At 41.0% G+C, this 22,289-nt stretch overlaps 1 protein-coding gene across 1 annotated transcript in view; it reads right to left on the minus strand.

Annotated features, from left to right (window-relative positions):
- The window catches only part of ngfrb (nerve growth factor receptor b), a 33,134-nt gene extending 11,249 nt beyond the window's left edge, over positions 1-21,885 (minus strand). The window contains exons 1-3 of the mRNA XM_037755990.1: positions 21,573-21,885; positions 17,544-17,685; positions 10,767-11,123 (exon numbers count right to left, since the gene is read on the minus strand). Coding sequence (XP_037611918.1) covers positions 10,767-11,123; positions 17,544-17,685; positions 21,573-21,626 — 553 coding nt within the window. The 5' untranslated portion in view covers positions 21,627-21,885. The remainder of the gene's footprint in view (positions 1-10,766; positions 11,124-17,543; positions 17,686-21,572) is intronic.
- Positions 21,886-22,289: the final 404 nt, after the last annotated feature.

Genomic DNA, 22,289 nt, shown 5'->3' on the forward strand with positions numbered 1-22,289 from the left:
GGTTACTGGACCGCTGCTCTCAGTCAGAGAGTTATCATGTTGAGACATTTTAATGATCAGCTCAGCAACAGCTCCCTTATACCGTACCCTTAAGTCACAAGCTACTTGTATAAAATCACCTCCATCCACATATCAGAAATTAAATGATTGTTAAAAATCTAAAATAAATCCATGTATTAATTTTCAGAAAATAGAGCACAGAAAGATATAAATTTCAAGAAAAAGGGAGATATGCATCCTTATCACATAAAACTACTGCTTGCATTATCAGGAGAAAATATTCATGGAGAGTACAGATGCACTGTCATACTGATTTAGCAAATTCAAAATTATTAAATCATTGGACATTTAAGCTGAGAGGAAACTATATTGTATGAAGTAAGATTAATTATAATTAATTATGCCACAAAACAACATATTCAATGCCCAAAATGTGGGTTAACATGTGTCTCTGTCCCGTAAAAATTGTATAAATCCATCTTTTGTGATTTTTAAGGTTTTTAGATAAATGCTCTTTTGTAGGTTCAGACAATTCTCCCATGTCTTAAGGCCTTTACACACCGGCGGCGTTTTTTTCATGCGATTAATTTGCACGTCAGTATATCTTTTCAAACTGTTGTTTTTGTCATGAGTACTTTCACACAGATTGCAAACATTACGCAGTGAAAAAAGCAAGGTTGTATCTAGAAGGTAACCAAATTGCGGCAAATTATTTTACTCCTTTCAACATTGACAAAGGCAGCACACACCAGATCCACAACTTCCGTTCTTACCTTTCACAATAAAAGCCCAAGACATATAATATTACGCAGACGAGTATTTTACATTTTCGTTTTGTTTATTCTTCACGCCCTGATCCCAACACCCAAGCACTTAAACCTCACAGTGCTTTTATATAAATGGCATTCCCATTTTAAAATTATAGGAGTGCAAACTTGGAGTATCCGTGTTGCAGTCAAAATGTGTCAGTAGCTTGTCATTAAGATCGTAGAATCTGACAGATGTGGAGCTGTTAAAATGATAGGTTCAGTCAACTGTAACTCCTGTCAACAAACCGTTTATTGTATTTATTGTTAAGCATTATTTGGTTGTTAGTGTAATTACTGGAATTTTCCTCCTGGCTTTGTCTGTTAATGATTAACGTTATGACTGGAAATCCGGGCACATGTGTACTTGCCAGCATTACATGAGTAATTATATGGAGAGAACTCCTTGCTTGCTCATAGTGAGTGTTTATGTGTATGTGTGGGGTGCTCTGTGGCAGCCACACCTCAGTTTAACTTGTCATTCCAACCTCCTGCAAACAGGTGTTGCTGCTGTTTTGACACCATATACTTTAAAAGCTGACTTTGGAGTTAAACGGAAAGGAAAAGGAGGGGCTTCCGACACAAGCGAGTCGTTCTTTTATTATATGTCATTACAACTGTGCACAGCCGCGACTGCTGCCAGGACCTGCCCAATAAAACGGCTTCACCGATGATGGACATTTTTAAAGTATTCATGTTGTTACAACAAGTGAAGGGATAAATGAAGATTATTGAAGAATGCTGTTGATCCGCGTTCAACATTTTGTGATTTCTGTCGATCCACCATCTCTTCTCTCTTTCTCACACTTTCTCTTTTCTCCTTGCTCAGTTCCTACCTCAGATGACCCATCTCGTTTTTCTGCCCACGTGCTGCAGATTGAACACACCCCTGAATGTGCATGCATGTTTGTGAATTTGTACAGGGTGCATATGTGTGCACGCCTGTGCCGTTGTGTGTGTGTGTGTGTCTGTTCTGCGGCAGAATGTGATCAGCACTCGTAGAGGTCAACCAGAGAAACCCGAGAGTGCAGAGGAGTAACTCCATCGCCTTTATCGACCGGGCCACATTCGCAGCATCTGTTCCCTCTCTCGGCTCTTTCAAGCTTTCTCCATCTCTTTCCTTTCTGCAGCTCTCTATCCTCCCTCCTGTGTGCTGCTCTCATTGTCACTTATTTACAGTTCAGCTATGGGTTTGCGTCACATGGCAGTCTTTTCGTTTAAATATTTGTTGCCACTTTCTAACAACTGTGTTTATGCTTTCTATTTGGTAATAATGCTGTAGACTGAAGTATTATGAATATTATGAATGATTGGTAATCATTAATAAATACTTACTAAGTCATTAAAGGTGCTCTATACAATACCCAAAGCATTAATATAGCGGCAAACAACTATTTGCTATGTAAAGATATAGAGGAGTAATATCTACCTGAGCAGAGAGTGAAGTCACTCTGTGTGTGTTGTAATCAGAGCTTCTCTGTGCTTTGTTGACATAGCCATGCGTGCCTTGTAGTGCGTGTGAGCGCGCTCCACTGGCTTTCTCACGGCCGCCGCTCTGCTCTGCTCTCATACAGCGGTTACAGCTGATAACACCGTCCCGACCGACGGCGCCGTTGCAGAAGCGTAGCACCCACCCTCCGGCTCCCCTAGGTTAATACTGTTAGCTCTGTCAGCACTGTTGCCATTGTTTTCACTGTTAGCGCTGTTAGCACCGTTAGCTACGAGGCGCTGGCTCAGCCATCGCCATGTTGAGAGCCGTGCTGATACAATAGAAATACTCCCAATCTCCCATTTAGCACCTTCAGTAAATGGATTTTTGTCATAAGTGGTCATAAAATCCAATCAGTCAATTTTTCCCAGTCTGGCAACCTCGAAGTTGTTCTTGTTAATGACTTACAACTGATCTATAAAGCACTACTAAATTATTTACAGTATTAACCATTAATAAAGCCAATAATTACAACTTATAAACTCTTTATAGTGGTGCCTTATTAGACAGTGGTACCAAACGTTGTTTATTCTGAAATGTGCTAAAATAAACTGTTCGTCACAAACTGGTGTATTTATTACTTCTTGTTTCTTTAAGACATATAAGTGCAAATAAAAATACAAACTAAATTAAATTAATATAGGCTAAATATTACAGCCAGCTAGGTAGTTTAAACCTAATTAGCCCATTAGTATTATCATGAATAAGCAGAAAATATAGAAAAGTGCATCTCTATATGATGTGTTTGTATGCCAGCCATTTACACATTTTTGGAATAACAACACAATCCTAATTTCTGGAATCTTGGTAAATCATTTTGAAACACATAAATTGTAGTAAACTACAAACCCAGCCTTCACTGTGACATAAATATTGCATCAAATGAGCCAACAACAACAAAATTCCATGAAATTCCTGTGTGTGCCACATTACTCAGCTCTAGACCACTATGGCAGATAAAAAGATGACTATCACTGAGAGAAAGTCTTGGCAGAGACACAATCCCCCAACACATGCTGTAAATCCTCACGAGGACAAAACCTTGACACCCAAAGCAGAACTTTTGGCGAAGAATGAACGGCACGAGCGAAAGCGCAAGTGTTGTGGTCACCCTTGGACCTGAATGGCCCACTCATGTCAAATCACCTCCGATTTGCCCCTGGAATGCCGAGGGGCAAATTCTCGGGGGGATTCCAGGCGACGTCAGGAGACTGAGTCATCGCCTCAAGGGGTCGATTCTTGTTTGTCAGCAGCGAAAGAGACACAGTCGACTTTAAAACTTCCTTCATCGTTACAATGCTCGTACTGTGTGGAGCAGGGAGCAAAAGGGTTAAGGAGAGAAGGTCAGCTGTGGCCATCGAGCCCAAGTCAGTAGAGATATAAGTCAGTAGATGTGTGGCGACCAAGCTGGAGCAATACAATGAATGACTGTGACATACAAAGACTGTGAATTGTTTAGTCAGACTGGGGTTGGTCGATTCTTCACAGCTATTGATGTGGTAATGCTTTGGACACAGGAAATCAGAAATGTCTAAGGCGTATTGCCCTTTATCATTTCCCCCATTTGTCTTTCTCTCTTTATCCATCTTTCAGATGCTTGCTGAAATTGATCATTCACTAAGCCCCTCCCACGCACAGCGATTGTCCAATCATAGCTTAGCAACCATAACTAGGCATTGGAAATCTCCACGTGTTGAAGTGGTATTCATGGGGCTCAAGAAAAAAACAACACTTGATATTTAGAGAGTTTGGAGGTTGGTGTCTTTTTTTTTGCCTTTGCAAAACCAAAAATACAAGAGCAAAAGTTTGAGAATTAGATTAAACTGTGTGTTTGTTTGCTCTAATTTAAGCTGCAAACATTAGCCTAATCATACAGTAGACAAGGCATACTTTTTGAAATTAAAGGTTACATTAGAAAAAGGCTCGCTCACGTTCTATTATGTCATAATTCACCCCTTTGTAGAGCTAGTCCTAGACGCTACTATATCAAAGTTAAGGCTACTTTAGTGGCTCTGTCCTGCTCATGCAGATTTCTCCTCGCATTCTCAAACTTTCTTAAAGTTTCCCATTTTCTCCGTTCTATCGTGCCGTGATAGAACAGAAAGCTTAACAACAACAGTATAGCAACAGTAACTAAGGGCGGCTGAGCTTGTTGAATGGTCAATAGCACATTCACTAGCCTGTTGACATAAATCAAGAAAAGAAAGCCCCTCCGCCTCATTCATTCCCGCCATCATTCCCTTTCCCTCCTTCAATCCCTCCACATTCTCCCTTCCTCTGTATTTCTGTCTTGATTTAGTTGAACTGGCATGGCCCTGAGTGCTGTGCATGGGGCTAGTTAGCAGATTACGCTGTCTGATTTCTGGAGGGCAGCCTGTCGATCGTTAAGGTCAACCAAACTCAGGAAGGAAACAGCTCCCTCCTCCTACTCACCTATCAATTCAATAACCAAATGCACTTGGTCCAATCACCCTCCCCTCCCCCCTTTCGCTTCCTCTTAGCCGCACCCACTCGACCTTCATCTTTCCATATGCTGTCTCAGATCTGTAATGTTCAATAACTCATCTTATTGATTTCAATCTGTGCGTAGGAGCGGTAGGAGTATCGGTGCCCGTCTGCATCCACATGGTGTGTGTTTTATGACTCATGTTTGAGTAAACCTTTAAACTTCCTTTCTGTGCGTGTATGTGCATGAATGATAATTGCATTGCATGCTGCAAACCTCAACCTGTTGCCCCTGCTGCCACAGGACCAGAAACCCAGGCTTTTGGGTGATAGGTCAGCCCACATATGCGCACTCAATTCTGGGTACAATCTCAAAGAGGAACAGGGTCGAATAGTGAAAACCTCTGTTTCCCAATAGCCTTGAGGGCTCGTAGCCAAAACCTCAAACTGATAAGAACAGGCAGCGACTACTCTTCCAAGCATTGCTCACTCAACTTTCTCAAACCATGGTATGAAAGGCCTGGTCATATTGTGTTAACATTGGCTGGCCATTCCTATTGATAATGCATTTTCAAATAATCTCTCCCTGGGATTGAAGGTCATTACCCAGTAACCAATCCTATTATTAGCCATATCACACGCAGGTTTCATACCCAGTCCTCTCCTCTGCAAAGTACAGCTTCAACAATTAGTTGTCAACTATGAAATTAATTGCCAACTATTTTGATAATCGATTAATCTTTTTTTTTAAGAAAAAAAGTCTAAATTCTCTGATTCCAGCTTCTTAAATGTGAATATTTTGTGTTTTCTTTACTCTTCTATTACACTAAACTGAATATCTTTGACTTGTGGACAAAACAAGACATTTGAGGTCGCATCTTGGGCTTGGGGAAACACTGATCGACATTTTTCACCATTTTCTGACATTTTATAGATCAAACAACTAATAGATTAATCGAGAAAATAAACGACAGATTAATCGACAATGAAAATAATCGTTAGTTGCAGCCCTAATGCAAAGCAAACCACTCCATCACTTCAACTCTTGTCTCCTAGAAATTGCATTTATAAAGTACCAACTTGTTTTCCCAATTACGTTATGGTAACAAACACAATCGCTGCCTGAATTATGTTCATAGTTTTTTATTTCTGAGTGAAAGAAGTGCTAGAGTACATTTATGAACCACCAAAAGAGTGTAAAGTTCAGGACTGTGACACAAGAGACCGGGGTTTGATCTTGAGTCCTGCATGTGGTTAAGTTTAGGCAACAAAAGTACTTTGCTCAAGGTTAATGAAAGATGGTGGTTTCAGTTAAATGTTGATGAACACATCCTGCCTCGTGCACTGCCAATTTTTTTCTGTAGTAAACCAAGACCATGATCTCTTCCTAAACTTTACAAAGTGCTGGAACATAACCATAAAAAGAAGTTTAATAATGCTTTGGTTGCTGTGATATTTTGGCGGAAAACAAACACGTTGTCAGTGAACATTTTACTGATAAATTTAGCAACAAGTTAATTAACATTTCCTCATTATGTTAATAGAAAATGTAATCCGGACGGCATTACATTTTCTTAAAAACATTGCAGTTGCAAATTAGTTACATAACATACTAGCGGAAAAGGGTTCACCCATACAGTATCAACATATCTTCTTACAATGGTTCATACGATATCTGACGAGAAGTTGTTCCTCATTTTTCGTACGTTTTCCTGCGAATATCCAGCAACACATGATTGACGTGTCAATTTTTGCTCATATCATGCATACAGTCTTTTCAAAATAAACTATAGTCTGGACAGGAAACAATTTGGTTAGGTTTAGGCAACAAAACTACTTTGTTAGGTTTGGGAAAAGATCGTGATTTGGGTTCAAATAACAACAGAAGTAGCGTAACTTAAGAACACCGGTCTCCAGGGCGAATGTTTTTTGACCCACCCATCCACCCCGAACTCCTTCCTATGCAACGTTTGTCACTCTTTATACTTCGTGGTTTACAATTACGTTGATTACATATGAATTGATTTCATGGGATATATACGAATTACAGTGCGTTACTTTCCCTAGGTATAGCTACGAACGGTGCGTGGAACAGCCTGACAGTGTTGGGTTGTCTTAGCTGATTTATAATAACACACTAGATGTCACTTCAAGGGACGGATAATAAGAGCACTAATCAACTTCACTTGTCTCGGTGTTGTTGTGACCCCTGAAAGGATTGTGGGGATTATGCCTCGTTGTTCAGTGCACATCCCAAGGGGAAACTCATACTGCCTGATCTTCCCACAAAACACCCCCCTCCACACACAAGCCTCCCATGACCTTCAACCTCTGACCTGGCTCTGCAGCCTGCAGAAGAATGGAAGTCATATTACACTTCTTTAGATAAGCATCTTGCCTTCAGACCCTCAACTCCGTGGGTCTAACGAAACAAAGTCTGGTCGTGCTATAAGCATGTTTTACCATCAGAGAGATGGAGAGTTTGTTTTCCTCTTGAGATTCAAAACAAACCACTAATCCTTTTGGGAGTATGGGAGGAAATTGGATTTTCACACCATATACTGTAGCAGCTGAGCTTGAACATAAAAGGAAAATTCCCCACTGGCCTAAACTCAAATATAATCGACACAATAACAGCAGTAAATCCATTTTTCTCTCTAAAGATAACCTACAGTATAGTCAAGGTGATGTTCTGGTCCCTCTACCTTCAGTTAAACTCCAATGTCTCAAGTTCTGACTTGTCTTTTCAGTGGCCTTCTCCTCTCTCTGCCTCCAACCTCCTGACTGCGTTCAGCCTTCAGGCCCGTGTCGCCTGACTCCACAACACTAATGGATATGGACGTCTGGCAGCACTACAGATTTGTAAGTGCTGATAACGCTTGTGCTTCGGTAAAAAGATTACATTAGAAATAAAAAGCCCATGATTGGGTTAGAGTGAGGAATAACATATGATGATGAAGCCCATAAACAGTGAGCTGTGTGCCTGGAATCAAAGCTAATTCACATTAATCATGGAGTACACTGCGTTAGTTATCTAAAGGATGTTTTAGTATTGGGGCTCTGGCTCCTTATATCTTGATCTTGAATGAATCATCTCTCCGTCCAACACACTTCTCTTTCAAACCACAAGTTGAATCAAGCTGCATTAAAAGCGTCATCCTCAATGGAAGATGTTTTTTACAACAGCAGGGCACTTGGGGGAAAAACATCAATATATGTTGTGTCCACTTCTGCTTATCAAATAACCTTTTCTGTTTGTGGTATTTTCCCTGGTTCTTACAAAGCTAGGCAGACACTGTGCGATTTATTCATCTTGTATGTTTCATGAACTCGTATTACATGTTTTAATGTATGTGCACGAAAATGTACCACTTCTGTGTTCAGATGTTCAACTGACCAGTCACGATGTGGGTGATCACCAGTGTTGAAAAATATATCAATTACTCCTGAATACATGAATGAGTACATTATTTACTAATTACTGAACAGCAAAACAAATTAGTTCCATTTCTCAATACATTATTACTCAGCCCAGCTCCATCGTTAGAAAGCGTCCTGCCCACATGTCATTTTCTATATTGATGTGTAGAAATATGAAAGGAGACACTGTGGTTTAACATACAGTGAGTCTACTGTTTGAATGCATGTACTGACCACCAACAGCTAGCTATCTTAGCCCCATGACTGCACGCAGCAGAACATCAGAAGTCCCATCTTCACAATGTTTACATGCACAAAATATTCCAGTTTTTGCCCTCATTCCGAACTATTAAGCTGTTTACATGGCTAATGAAAATGAATATTCCACTAATATTCCAGTTTACATGCAGCCGTGCATACTACAATTAACGTAACTGGTGGTAACGATACCTAACGGCCGTATCATTGATCAATCAAGCAATTAATTTGGCGTCATGACCCGCCTAAAAATGAAGCCAATCTGGTGGAAATTCCGCCTGATTCTAAAATCTAGTCGTGGGGTAAAAATCAGGTTTAATCAGTAAAGTGTCTGCCCAGCTCAAGCAGCCAAGTTTCACTGATATGTACAAGATCATGACCTTAGAGCTGGAGGATAACACAACTCTTCCAGTGTGACTGCAAAAAATCAAAGCAAAGCATAAAAATCCCCAAAACAGGAAGAAATAGTCACAAAATAAGTTTCACTGTCTGTTTAACTCATTACTAGCTCCTTCAAGTAGCCCCATGGGCTAAACTGGAAGTCCTCATAGGCCAAATGGGATCATGAGAGAGGCACAAAGGACCCCCTTTAGCCTGATACTCGCTCTCTCTTCTCTACTGTGATAACAGCATCCTTCAAACTGCTGCCCCAACAGACTGCATGGCTGATCAACTGACTCCTTTTATTGTCATTTCACAAAAGCGTTGATTTAATCTATGAGGCATCAGGTCATTGGAATGAGCAGTGACTTCTGTCATAAGGAATTTGTGATTTGGAGTGTGATACCCACAGGGTGCGATGATATAAAAGAAATTCAGAGCTCCGTTCAGAGATATGACCTCCTTCTAAACCCTCAACGCAGAAAGAGTGTGGTCTTTGTATCTGTTGACGGGATGAGCCCGTCAAGACAATGAGACAAGCTTTGGCATGGCATTTAGGTCGATGGGCCAACAATGTGTATAGTGTCGCACTGTGATGATCTGATTATATGCGGCTGACAATGTGGATGTCCAGTGCGTCGTACTGTCCGTACAGTGCTGGTCAGATTCTATTCAGGTCATCATGACCCTGGGCGACGCTCCCCATCGCTCAACTTTACTGGCTCGGCACAGAAGTTCATGATAAACTCGCCCAGTGTTTGGATAGGGTCATCCGACAGCCGAAAAATAAATCATAAATCTCTGAACAAGTGAATTAAGTGTCTTGTTAAAGGCATAAATCAGGTTTTGAGGAATTTCACGTTTCCTCCATAGCGCAGAGTAAAACAATCCAATGAATGCTTTATTCATCTCTCTGCATGAAGTTATAAGTGTTGAACATTTTGAACTTATTGGCCTAATACTAAAGGGCCAGTTCGCCCAAATTGCAAAAGACAGGAAGATGTTTAAGAGCTAGGATAGCTGTTCCCCCCTGTCTCCAGTCTTTGTGCAAAGCTAAGCTAACCAGCTAGCTGTAGCTTCATATCTACCAGACATATTCGAGAGTGATCTCGATCTTCTCGTCTTCCTCTTGGCAAGACAGCGATAAACGTATTTCCCAAAATATCAAACTTTTGTTTTAAGTTCGATTTTACACATCCATGTAGCTGTCCGCATGGCATACATTATCAACGTATCCTCATACAACTGTTCGTATGATATCTTACCAAAAGTTATTCCTCATTTTTCATGCGTTTTCCTACGAATGTCCAGTAACACGTGACGCTCTTGTCAATTTACGGTCGTTACATGCATAGTCTTTTCAAAATAAACTTCCGTCTTCACAGGAAACAACTTGGTTAGGTTTAGGCAGCAAAACTACTTAGTTAGGTTTAGGAAAAGATTGTGGTTTGGTTTAAAATAACTCCGGAAGTGGCGTATCATAAGTACGGAAGTTACGTGACAAATGAATCTACGTTGACTTTTGATTTCACAAGGGACATGAACTCTCCTGGGATAAAGTCCGGTATTTTTTGAGCCACCCATCCACACCGACCTCCTCCTTACGTGGTGTTTGTCGCTTTTTATACTTCTTGGTTCACAATTACGTAGATTACACACAAATTGATTTTGTGGGATATATATACGAATTACAGTGCATTGCTTTTCGTAGGTATAGCTACGAACGGTGTATGAGAACAACCTGCATATCGTCACCTGCTTGTGTCCTTGCAGCGGCCCACATTGTCATAAATTGTGGTGTACAAGCCAACTACACAAGTATGAACATGTCCACAGCGTAGACACCCAATATAGTATAACCAGGACTATGTAGACGTCCATTTTGGAGAATATCAGTGCCTTAATTTGGTACACTGTGCCTTGATTTATACACTTCACAATGAGCCTCTGTGAGCTAATTGTCTTACCTTGACAAACTGTATCAACGAAAGAGGTGCAGGGCTGTAGCATTTCCCCATCATCACAGGTGGTGCAGGGGATGCAGGGCTCCCGAGAGCTCTCCTGGTCCGAGTAGGTGTCCCCGTTGCAATCCTCACACACTGTGTCGTGGTCAAACTCACAGCTGTACAGCATGCCACGGCCTTCAGGACATTTGGTGCAGGGTTGACATCGCTGAGAGAGTTCGTTCATATAGTAGCTGTAGTTGCACACACAGGTGGCGTCGTTGGAGTCTGTGCAGGGCGCCTTCATGCGGTGCAGACCTGTGCATATTGAGCAGGGCTGACATTTCTCTGTGTGACTTAAGTTTTCTGAGAAGGTTTCACCTGAAAGGAGAGGGACGAAAAACAGCTGTTGAACTTTTCATCTGCCAGAAGCCTGACTTCTGTTTCTTTTTCATTTTAGATGTGTTGTCAAATATTTTCATAGCATCCTTGAAAGTAGTCTCATAGCATAGGCTAGATAAAATAGGCAATCCCAGTGAAAATGATGTGTATATTCTACACATATTGGCTTCTTCTTTCTCTCTGATTACAGATCATTTTTCTTTGTCTTTACTTTGGTTTTAGAGCAGAGCTGCCCAAAGTTGGCCCTCCATCAGGTTCGGTTTGTAGGTGGGTTTTAAGGGGTTAACTATGTAAAAGCTAAAATAATATTCAAATAGGGGAACTTGGGATCCTTGTACCATTTTACATCTTAACAATACAATAGTGGTCCACCATTGAGTTCCGGTTTTGGCCCTCCAAGGGAAAGGTTTGGGCACCCCTACTTTAAAGTCAACAATGATGCCAGTTTGACTTCTGTATTAAAGAATAATATGTGTATTATATCATTAGATTATATCATATACATGATGTGCTTATTTATTGTGCTTTTTTTGAAACAGTTTAAATGTGTGTGTCAAAAAAAAAAGTGGTATTGTCAACCGTGTTATTTCTCAGCTTGGGAAGGGTTTGTTTCTGTGAACAAATTTGGATTCAGCTTTCCAAAGTCACACTAACATGGGAACTCAGTTTTAGGGTCATCTCCGCTGATGGATAATGTAACTGTCACTTTAAACAAGAAATGAAAATTATGTATAAGCAGCTACATCTTTTTTTTAAAGGATCTTTTCGATGATGAGCTTACATGCTTCACACATGTTTCATAAATGCTTTGTATACCTGACAGATATATCTGCAGGGGACGCAATCAATATTGCATGTTTTATGGAATTGTATTTCAGCTGGATAGAGAACTGGGAAACACACTAAATTATGCAACAGACCTATTTGTAAGAGCAGCTTGTGTGTGTGTGTCTGTGTGTGTGTGTGAGAGAGAGAGAGAGAGGGAGATGGCGGATAGACTGTGAAAATATGACCTCAAAATATCTACAATACAGTATGTCTCAACTGTTGAGAAGCATATTCTGTACAACACACTTTTTATTTACTTTGAGTTGTGGAGATGCAAAGTAGAGCTGAAACGATTATATGTAGTTGATCATTTTTTCAGCAAAAAAAACCCAAAACAAATATTTACACTTGTGAAGATTATCTGCTTGTCTTTGCTTTATGTGATAATAGACTTAATATCTTTAGTCGTGAAGTGTTGGTCGGTCAAAACAAGCATCTGATACCATCATCTGAGGTGTATAGAAATTGTGATAAGAATGTTTCACTATTTTCTTTAATTTTATAGACTAAACTTTCAATTGATTAATCGAGACAGTAATCTGCAGATTAATCGACAATGACAGTAATTGTTGGTTGCAACATTAAACTACACTGATAAAGACATGCTTTGAGTCGAAACGTTTCTGCACCTTATTAAAACCTTTTTCTATTATGCTCCAGATCTCATCACTCCAGATCCTGCCTCAGTTGTCCTCTCTGTTTGTTATTCCTTTACCTATTATTTTCATTATTGATTAATCTGCTGATTATTTTCTCAACTTTTGTCTATAAATTGTCAAAAAATTGTGAAAAATGTCCATCACAATGTGTGAGGGATGTCTTTAAATCGTTTGTATTGTCCAACCAAGAGTCCCAAACCTAAACATATTGAATATATTATCATAGAGGACATGGAAAAGCAGCAAATATATTCACATTTTAGAAGCTTGTTGCAGAGAATTTTGGGGATTTATTCTTTTTTTTCAGCTCAAACTGAACTAAACTAAACTGTGTGTGGTAGGAGACATGTGGGGGTTGTGTCACATAGCATATCAAGTTTAACGGTCTGCGTCACTGACCCACCAACCACGGCGAACGCTCTGATGATGCAGAGATTAAAACAGAGATGAGGACAGATAGACACTGAGACAGAGACGGAAATGGAGGGACGACAAGAAAGCAGAGACTTTGACATTTGAGATGAATCTGTCCGAAATTGGCGGTGTCCGATGTGGGTCCTCTACATTTTTGTTTAATTACGTCTTTAAGGAAGTGGAAAAACTATCGTCCAGTCCAGTCATACACAGTTACACCCCCCCACTCACCCCATTATCTCCTGCATCACCCTCCCCTCTTCAAACAGACGTACACACTCAGACTACCCTCGCCCCCTTCCCGCCCCATGAGTGCTCTCAGAGCCATTATCATAATGCCATGCATCAATAATGCAAGTCAATACATTAATAACGCTAGCCTGCAGCATGGAGGAGGGGGTTGAAGGAGGGGGGTGTCGAAGCGGAGCGGGAGGGGGGTACAGACGGTCTTTTCCTGGCTCAGCACATCGTATCATAACAGTACTTTCACCTCTAGTCTATAACATTCAATCCTCTTTGTTTTCAACATCCATAAAAGGACTCCTGACTTTATCCGCTCTGGCTACTGCGCAGCGCGAGGTGTGTGTGGGAGGCTTGTGTCTGTGTGTGGTTAAATATGTGTTTTCCTAGACATGTTTGCCCGTGTGTGTGTGTGTGTGTGTATGTATGAACCATTAGCTGCTGGCTGAGAAGTTGTCTCCATTCCAGCCGTACAGCTGTACTTGCTCTGTTTCATCTCCACCCATCTGTTCATTCATCCAAACGCCTCCGTGTGTTTCAGCTGGCCCTCCTTTTTAGCACATCAGCCAGGCGCCTGTTAACTATCTACTAAATGAAGCCTGAACGCTGTCAGGAAACCACAGTCTGTCTCTTATAAACGAATGCTTGTGCACATTAGTTTCTATCAACTGTGGGCGACATGCCTGGAACAACACACGCAAACACATATGGTAGGTGAGAGTTGATGTTGAAAGAAAATTAGGAGGAAGGATTATCAGTAAGTAGTTTCTGTCACATGAGTTTTTATCAACACTAAAATGAATTACATATGGCCAAAAGAAACATTTGGTAACACTTCATTTTACAGGTCCGCAAATTTCATGGTAATTAGGTGATAATTAGCAAGTAACCTAATTGATTTCTTTGGAATTACTGCCAAATTACCCCAATATTTACCTCAAAATTGATCAAAAATTACTTATTTGTAAACATTATATAATAAATATATTCCGCTATTTCCCAATAGTTACTAGGCTACTGTAGGTAGCAAGCTATTTAGCCAAACATACTAACGTTGCCAGCTTACTTTAGAACAAAAAACAGTTTTTGTAATGAATTCCTTACCCTTTTCCTATTCATTTTTTGTTTTTGGAGAGGGACGAAAAAGGAACCACTATCCAAACTCTTAATATATGGAGTATCATAGAGCCGTCCTGTCTACCCGTAAATTGCGAAAACTTGCAAAAACGTGCAAAAACTCTTGCGAGACTCGCTGCCCGACAAGTTATCTTAACCTTTCGAGCTCAATGCCTAACCTTAACTTGCAAGAATTTCGCAATTTGCGTGTTATCTTCTAGACACAACCTCATAAAGCTTGACAGACCAGCCATGCCTTATTACGGTTGTTAAACTATGACTGGATAATCTCTGTTTCGGGGTGGGTGGGTGGGTGGGGGGGGGGGTTTAGTGAACGGTCAATTGACAGGTAGGAGAATAAATAACCCACTGATGGTTGAGACTTCAAAACAAGTTGTTACAATGCAGCTGCACGCGCACACTTCAGCTCTATCAGCCTACATTACTGATCTAATCAATATGTTTGATGTGTTCTCAAAATATCATTGTGATGTTATCTGATGGAGAGCTATCCACTTTGCATTTCTCTTTTTCCATGAGTCAGTGCAGAGCCTGTCTGGCCTCATGTAATTTTTTTAGAGCAGGTCACTGTCTGCGTCTGTGTTAGTTCATGTCTGAGCAGAACAAGCACTGTGAGAGTGAAAGTTATCACCCTGAAAGCCTTCATGTTGTGCAACAGCAACCCCAGAGACACCACTAATGTCATTAATTAAAATCATTTCCAGCCTTTAATCTAGTTTAGACAAATAGAACATGAGATCATTTACGATAAGAAGTCTTGGGCTTATTTTTCTATACAAGGAAACAATATATTATAAAGATGTAACTCTTTATCTCATTTATAAAAGCATAAATCAATCCAAAGAAGCCCACAAAAATACAAATAAATAATTCTCTCCATGTCCACATTCTCTGTGACTTCTCTCATGACCTTAAATCTGAATCATTTTCTGACTGTGGGGCTCCTTGGCTCAGGGTTTGCCATCCTTCACTGACCCTGGGAGGTTTTACAACCACTTCCTAGCCTGGACGTTGGATAGTCAGGGAATTCCTCAAAGGAAAAACTCTGGGAACAGTGTAGGAACTGGCTGTGGACCAACACGGGCCTCTGCAGGCTCAAACTAACCTTTGACCTCACACGATAAAGTTACAAAAAACCTTATTTGATTAAGGATTTGATTTGTTTTCCTACACTTAAGCTGAAATGTACCTCTTACAGAAGATCCTTAGATATCCTTTTGAGCTCTTCAGTCATGTTTACAAAATCTACACTGCCTACCGTCTTAATCACTGTGACATAACAACTTGTCTGATGCTCTAAATATCTTCCACTGCAACAACATTTGGAGCTGGTCCCACTCTCACTGTCCTCATAAAGTCTTACTACAGTCCATCACAGCTTCTCTCCCTACATGGTAAGGGCCGTGAAGAGGGCAGTAATGCTGGAACACAGTTAGGTCTGACATCTAGTTTATTTTCTGACATGCAGCTGAATACTTCTAAGGATTTACATCTACATACAATCTGCATAATATTTCATCCAAACTGATGTTAAGGGTCTAATCTAAAAAAAACTGTGGTCTGTTTTTAGCCAGAGGCAATGTCAGCCGGTCCAAACTGAAATATCTAGACAAAGCTCAGATGGATTGCAAATTAAATTTGGTCCAGATATCCATGGCCCCCAGAGGATGAATGATTTTATATATATTTTTTAAATTACCTTTATTTTACCAAGAAGTCCCATTGAGATCAAAATCTCTTTTGCAAGAGAGACCAGGCCAAGGTAGCAGCCATACAAAATCACAACACAATATAATACAACAACATGATATACAATAAATCATATAAAACAAAAGAACAGCAGTTTAACTCAGTGACCTCTCAAGAAAAACCACCACATGTCTCTAACACCACATTCTTTATGTTACCCTTGAATTCGTCAATCGATATAAATGTTTCTTTTTGTAAATTATTCCATGCCCAAGGTGCATAGTAGGAAAATGCCCCAGATCTTAATTAAAATCTACATTAAAAAGCAACAACTTGGAGGAGCGTAGCTGTTAACTACCAGAGCTAAGACAGAGAAGGGTGCAGTCATAATGACTTTGGTGATCATCTTACTTTCCATCAAGCTCCACCAGTACCTCCACGTAAGAAAATCCGTGTTTTGAGACCAGAAAGCCCCATGTGCCAGTGTACGAAATGTGGGACTGATGTTAAGTTTCATAGTGTCTTCTACTCTTTCATCACCACAACAGATTCATGGCAATATAAGCAAACAAATTTCTCCTTGACTTGTACTAATTTTTACCAACGTTTCTGAAATTTTCACACTTGCTTTCTTCCGTCTTTTAGTTTCCTCGATTTTTACCTAACCGACTGAGCTAAATGTTTTCATCGACTAGTAATCAATGTACGTCAAGCAGTTGTTCATAATGGCAGCGACATCTAGTGTTACAAACAAACAAAGAAATGCAATGTATATATGGTGCAATTTATTAGAGATATGCTCAAGCCATATTCTGATTAAAAAATTTGCCGCAGGCCATTTAAAAACAGGCACGCGGGCCACTCATGATTTAGCTTATCGCACCACTGTGTCTAAGTACGGCCTCACTGATTCGCTAGCCTGGCAAGATCAATAAAGTGCCAACTACAACCACCACTACAACTACTTTAGTACCGCTAGACAATGCTAAAACAACTTCACTATTAATGTCATACTAAAACAAGATTGTTTTGGCAAAAACTACGGAAACCATCATCACCATGTCAAGATTTAATTACCGTTTTATAGGCCAGCAGCACGAGTTCGGATCCGAATTCAAACTTTGCAGAAACATTGCTGTAATTTACAACCCTGCATACTTTAAACTGCTGTTTGAACTGTGTGTCTTCTCCAGGGACAGTCAGTACAGTAGAGGATATTTATGAGGAGGACATAACTTACAGAGAGGATGTCACAGTCGCAGCAGTTTAATGTTTTCTGTGTCCGACTAAATCACTACCACTGTTCATGAAAACCAGAACTGAATGCATGACATGATGTATGTGTGTCACTTTGTCTGCATGTGACCAACGCAGCTCCTTCAGCTATGTGTGTGTGTGTGTGTGTGTGACAGCTGTTTTTTGTGTTACTCACTGTCAAGGCAGGGGGCGCAGACGGTCTGTGTGACTCCACATAGTTTGACGACGCCCTCGCCGGGCTGGCACTGCACGCAGCACTCTCCACTGGTTGTGTACTGGCCCGAGGAACAAACCTCCTTATTGGCCAGTGCCGCGACCTGCCGATCACCAGAGACATCGTTCAAGGTGGGACAAGCAAAGTTACACTGACATTCAGCAGCATCCATAAGATAAACACACACAAAATGTCTATCATTGTGCAACGTGAGCAACCAAAGAGTGTTTTTGCTTTATTTTCATTATTTCCAGAGGCCTGAAAGAGGTATAAACATCCAGTATTTCACAAGAAAGAGCAACACAAAGACTTTTGTCTTTAATCATCCGGGGTCCCTTTAGATTTATTTTGGAACCACTAGACCAGCAGTTCCCAGCGTAGGCGTCAGCACTGCGCAACAGGCTGCGAGATAAATCTAAGGGGGTGTGAGATGATTAATGGGATGGGGAAAAAGAAATTGCAGATTTCAGCTAAACAAAATTGTCCATTGTTCTGGATTCTGTCTCTATTTTCTATGTTCTTGTGAAATTCTACATATCGTTTCATTATCAAGCTTCTAAAAGTATTCAAATGAAACAATCCAAGGAGGAAAAATCTCTTTGGTTGCAGCTCGTAGACACATGGGACCTGTAGTGTAAGGTCACAAAGATACATTGCTTCGTTTTAAAGGGTTACAAGCTATAAGCTATAAATCAAATATGTGCATTTTAAAAGTCTCAGCCACACCTAAAGTCATGAGATACAGTAATACAGGTCAACAAAACCACACACTCTTGGTAACCCTGGTTTATGTCGTCTCCGCATTCTTCAAACGGTAACCTGTTGAGTGCTTTATCTCGGCAGTTGACAGGTGAAGATGTTTGTGCGTGCCTTTACATTTGCAAATGCATGAGAGTGCACGCACACGCTTGCACTCTCACGCCCCGGGCCTATATGTTTGCACAGGCGTCCGTGGCCTTTTGCATTATATCATACTAGATCTTTCCTTTCTCACACCGGCTCTTTTTATTCATCTTCCGCACACCTCGACCTCCAAAGCAAACCTTGATAAAAGCAGGGATTGCCCTCTGACACCGAGCCAGAGGAGACGAGGAACTGTTTTTATTTATGAGGATGTTGCTACAGATCAGAGGGCAAAAGAAAGAATGTATCTTAAACTTGTTTTGATCATAAAAAGTAGCCAATGAGGGATTTTTAAGTGCAGTTTCCTCATGTGGGTCATTTTGCTCTTCACGGATTTGATTATTGTTCCAGAAGATTGAGTAAGATTGAGACATACACTTATTAATTGAGGGTGTGTGTGTGTGTCAGGGGTACGTTGGCGTGAAGGAGGCTCACTCAACATAAATCGTCAGTCGTCAGGGTTCAGGTGTGTATGGAATGCTGCCGACAAGAGCTCTAAAAAACATCAAGTGTTCCTTCAGGCTATTCTGAGTCAGCTGGCAAATAATGTGTGTGTGCGCACACAGACACACGTCTCCCTCTCGCCCTGGATGATGTCACGGCCCATTCACCTTCAAGTCGCCGGTATTACAGATAACCACGTTGTCCGTGTTCGAGAATGTATCTTTGGCTTCGTGGAGAAACTTTCGACTTAAGACAGGCCTGATAATATCTAAACATTTCCTGAAACGTTCTGGTTTTTACAACAGGAAGACTTTTGGGGAAATAAAGACACTGATCTCATCCTGCGGAGACTGTAACTCACTACAATTAAATTAACAAATCCTCCAACATCCTTTAGGATGTTTAGTCTTACAAACTTCCAGACACCAGCACAGAAATGTTTTTCATAGATATATTTTTCTTGAGATGTGGCAGTCTCACAGGGCAGCTATTAAAAACATTTTATTTATCTTCAGAGCTTCACTGACCTTCTTTATTTATTTATTTCACCCCATCAGCACTCTCTCTACCTCACACACACACCTTACGCAACAAGCATCTATTCAGGGATGAATCAAATCTGTCATCGCACAAGCTTCCCCTGAACTGCCCCCTTTCTATATTGTACACACCCATCGGCACGCATACGTCTGCGCAAACGCACAAACAGCTTCCTATGTGAACAAACCTGCTCCAAACCGTCTGACTGGCACTTTTGAAACAACTCCAAGTTCCAGCGTCTGCTTTCTACTTATTTTTTTTTTCTTCTTTCTTTGACCTTATTCTAGCTGCGGGTGTGGGTGCAACACCAAAGCGTCTCGAAGACCGAATAAACTCAGATTAAAGTGCATCACTAATGACTTCTAAGTTGTGCATACGGATGAATTAGAGGGTAATGGGATTTGAGCAAATAGCTTGTGGAATGAAAGAAAAGGATGCACTTAGCAAGTTGCAGCTCGACTCACACGTTTCCTGTAATTGGTTTTCAGATGGAAGTTTGTCCCTGAAGCCAAAGCAAGATGATCGCGCGCACACACAAAAAAAGCATGTGCAGAAGCATCTGGACAAGTAACTTCAGAGCTACCAATCTTACTAATGCCGCAGTCAATTTTCAGTTGGAGGCACTTAACCTCTGGGCCTCAGCTGTCAGCGCTTGTTAAGCCATTAGAGCTCCACTATAGCAGCCTTCCAATAAACTGGGCCTAATTTAAATCCAGGCATGAACTGTTGTGGGAACACCGCTGGCAATGACAATATGCCTTCCCAAACAATGCTGAATCATCACCTCTTCTGAAGTCAGACAGAGAGAAGGAGAGAGGGATGTGTGTGAGGTGAAAGGAGGAGGAGGAGAGGGGGGGATGGGATGGTTATAGGGCTGTATCAATATTGCATGCGCTGAGCCAGCAGAGGATGCATATACCCATCAGAGGGAGCAGCTGTTATGTATCAGTGATGCAGCCTGTTCCTTAACCAGGACCTGGACAAGCTGTGACTAACCATGTCCTGTCCGATAGATAGAAGACACTTTCCCTTCCTGGGCCTGCATGGCCTCGAGGTTAGTTAAGAGATAAATCAGGGAGATTATAAGATGTGACTCTCTCAAGATTTCTGTAGTTGATTACTGCTATAATGGAGAAAAAGAAATCACCTCAACCCTTTAGGATTGATTTTAAGATTTTATTATTGACATATAAATCATTAAATGGGCAAGCTCCGACCTATCTCTCTGATCTTTTAAAACCACATCTTTTATCGAGGACCCTCAGGTCAACTGACCAGTTGCTTCTGATTGTCCCGAGGTCTAGGTTGAAGCTCAGGGGTGACCGAGCCTTCGCAGTTGCAGCTCCAAAGCTCTGGAACGCTCTGCCTCCACATGTTCGGCTGTCCCCCAAACTGACTGTCTTTAAATCAAACCTCAAAACGCACTTTTATTTCTTGGCTTTTGGCTCAGCATGAGAGTTGACTATTTTAATCCTTTTTCCTTTCCTATTGGTCTTAACGCTCTTATTATTTTAATGTCCTGTTGGTTTTCAAGTTGGTCTTAGTGTTTTATTGTGTTGTTTTTATGTTTTTATGTATAATTGTACAGCACTTTGGTCAACTTTTGTTGTTTTTAAATGTGCTTTTATAAATACATTTGGATTGGATTGGCGTTAACACATGGTTTATTGGTGAGCTCCTCAAACTGAGGCCACTGTGACATTGTTATTGTCCTGCAGTCTGCAGGCAGGGCCACATGTAACTGAGAAGGGTGGAACTCCAGATCCAGCAGCAACTGGAGCTATAGAGTGTCAACCTGAATGGCTGCTGCTTGATACATCCGCTCTGATTTACCATTGGACTGAAGACAGGACAGGTGCAAGGACACAGACTCTTATAGTTTCAAGACATTTTACAAGTAAAGATCAAACTCTTGAAATTTAAACTGCCAAAAAGTTAAGTGAAATATCACTTTGATGCAGGGGAAAACCTTGAAGGAGGAAGGAAGAAGGAAAATGTGTGGAAGAGTTTCTCAAAAACTCCCACTGACGTTAACTGTGCGCAATTGCGCAGGTATCCAAGTTGTGTTTATGGCGCACATTTAATACAGAGGCTACTACTCACCACTCCAAGTAACACCGCTATGAACGCGGACTTCATCCTGTATCTCCTTTGCATCCTCACAGAAAAGGTAAATGGGATCAGACGCGACGCAGCGAGGTCTCACTCACTTCCAAGTGGAATAATCTCGGCTGTCATCGCTGGTGCTGCTGCGCGTCTTTTTGCGTTAACTTCTAGGAGGAAAAAAAAAGAAACTCTCCAGGTAACTCAGTCCAGAAGCTCAGTCCAGTCAGTGAATAAACCCGCTGAGATTGGACCCATAAGGTGCTCGACTCTGGTGCGCTTTTCTCTCCAACTGGGTTCATATGACACACGCGCTCAGCTCAACGAGACATCTCCCTCTCCACGCCCACTGCACACACATACACACACACACACACACACGAACCTGCTCTCTCTGTGTAACAGCTTTCAGTCATGTACTGGGATGTTCTTGCTGAGTGGGACAAACCAACCACCCATAAATGTTTATCACCTGACAAATTAAAGTCGTGCGTAAATCTTCCATTTATCATGTTGGTGGTTTACAGAGTTGAATTAAAAGTCTGGCTCCAAACAGGCAAACGGATTAAAGCTGCAGTGGGTAGAATTGGAGCAATTTTTTATAAAACGGTCACTATATCCTGACAGTATAGTGCATGAGACAGGTAATCTGAAAAAAAATCATGTGCCTCTGTGTCCTCCGGTGCTCCTAATGGCATCTGCAAGATTTCACAGAAT

This window comes from Sebastes umbrosus, chromosome 20, assembly GCF_015220745.1.
Source record: "Sebastes umbrosus isolate fSebUmb1 chromosome 20, fSebUmb1.pri, whole genome shotgun sequence".
Classification (NCBI taxonomy): Eukaryota; Metazoa; Chordata; class Actinopteri; order Perciformes; family Sebastidae; genus Sebastes; species Sebastes umbrosus.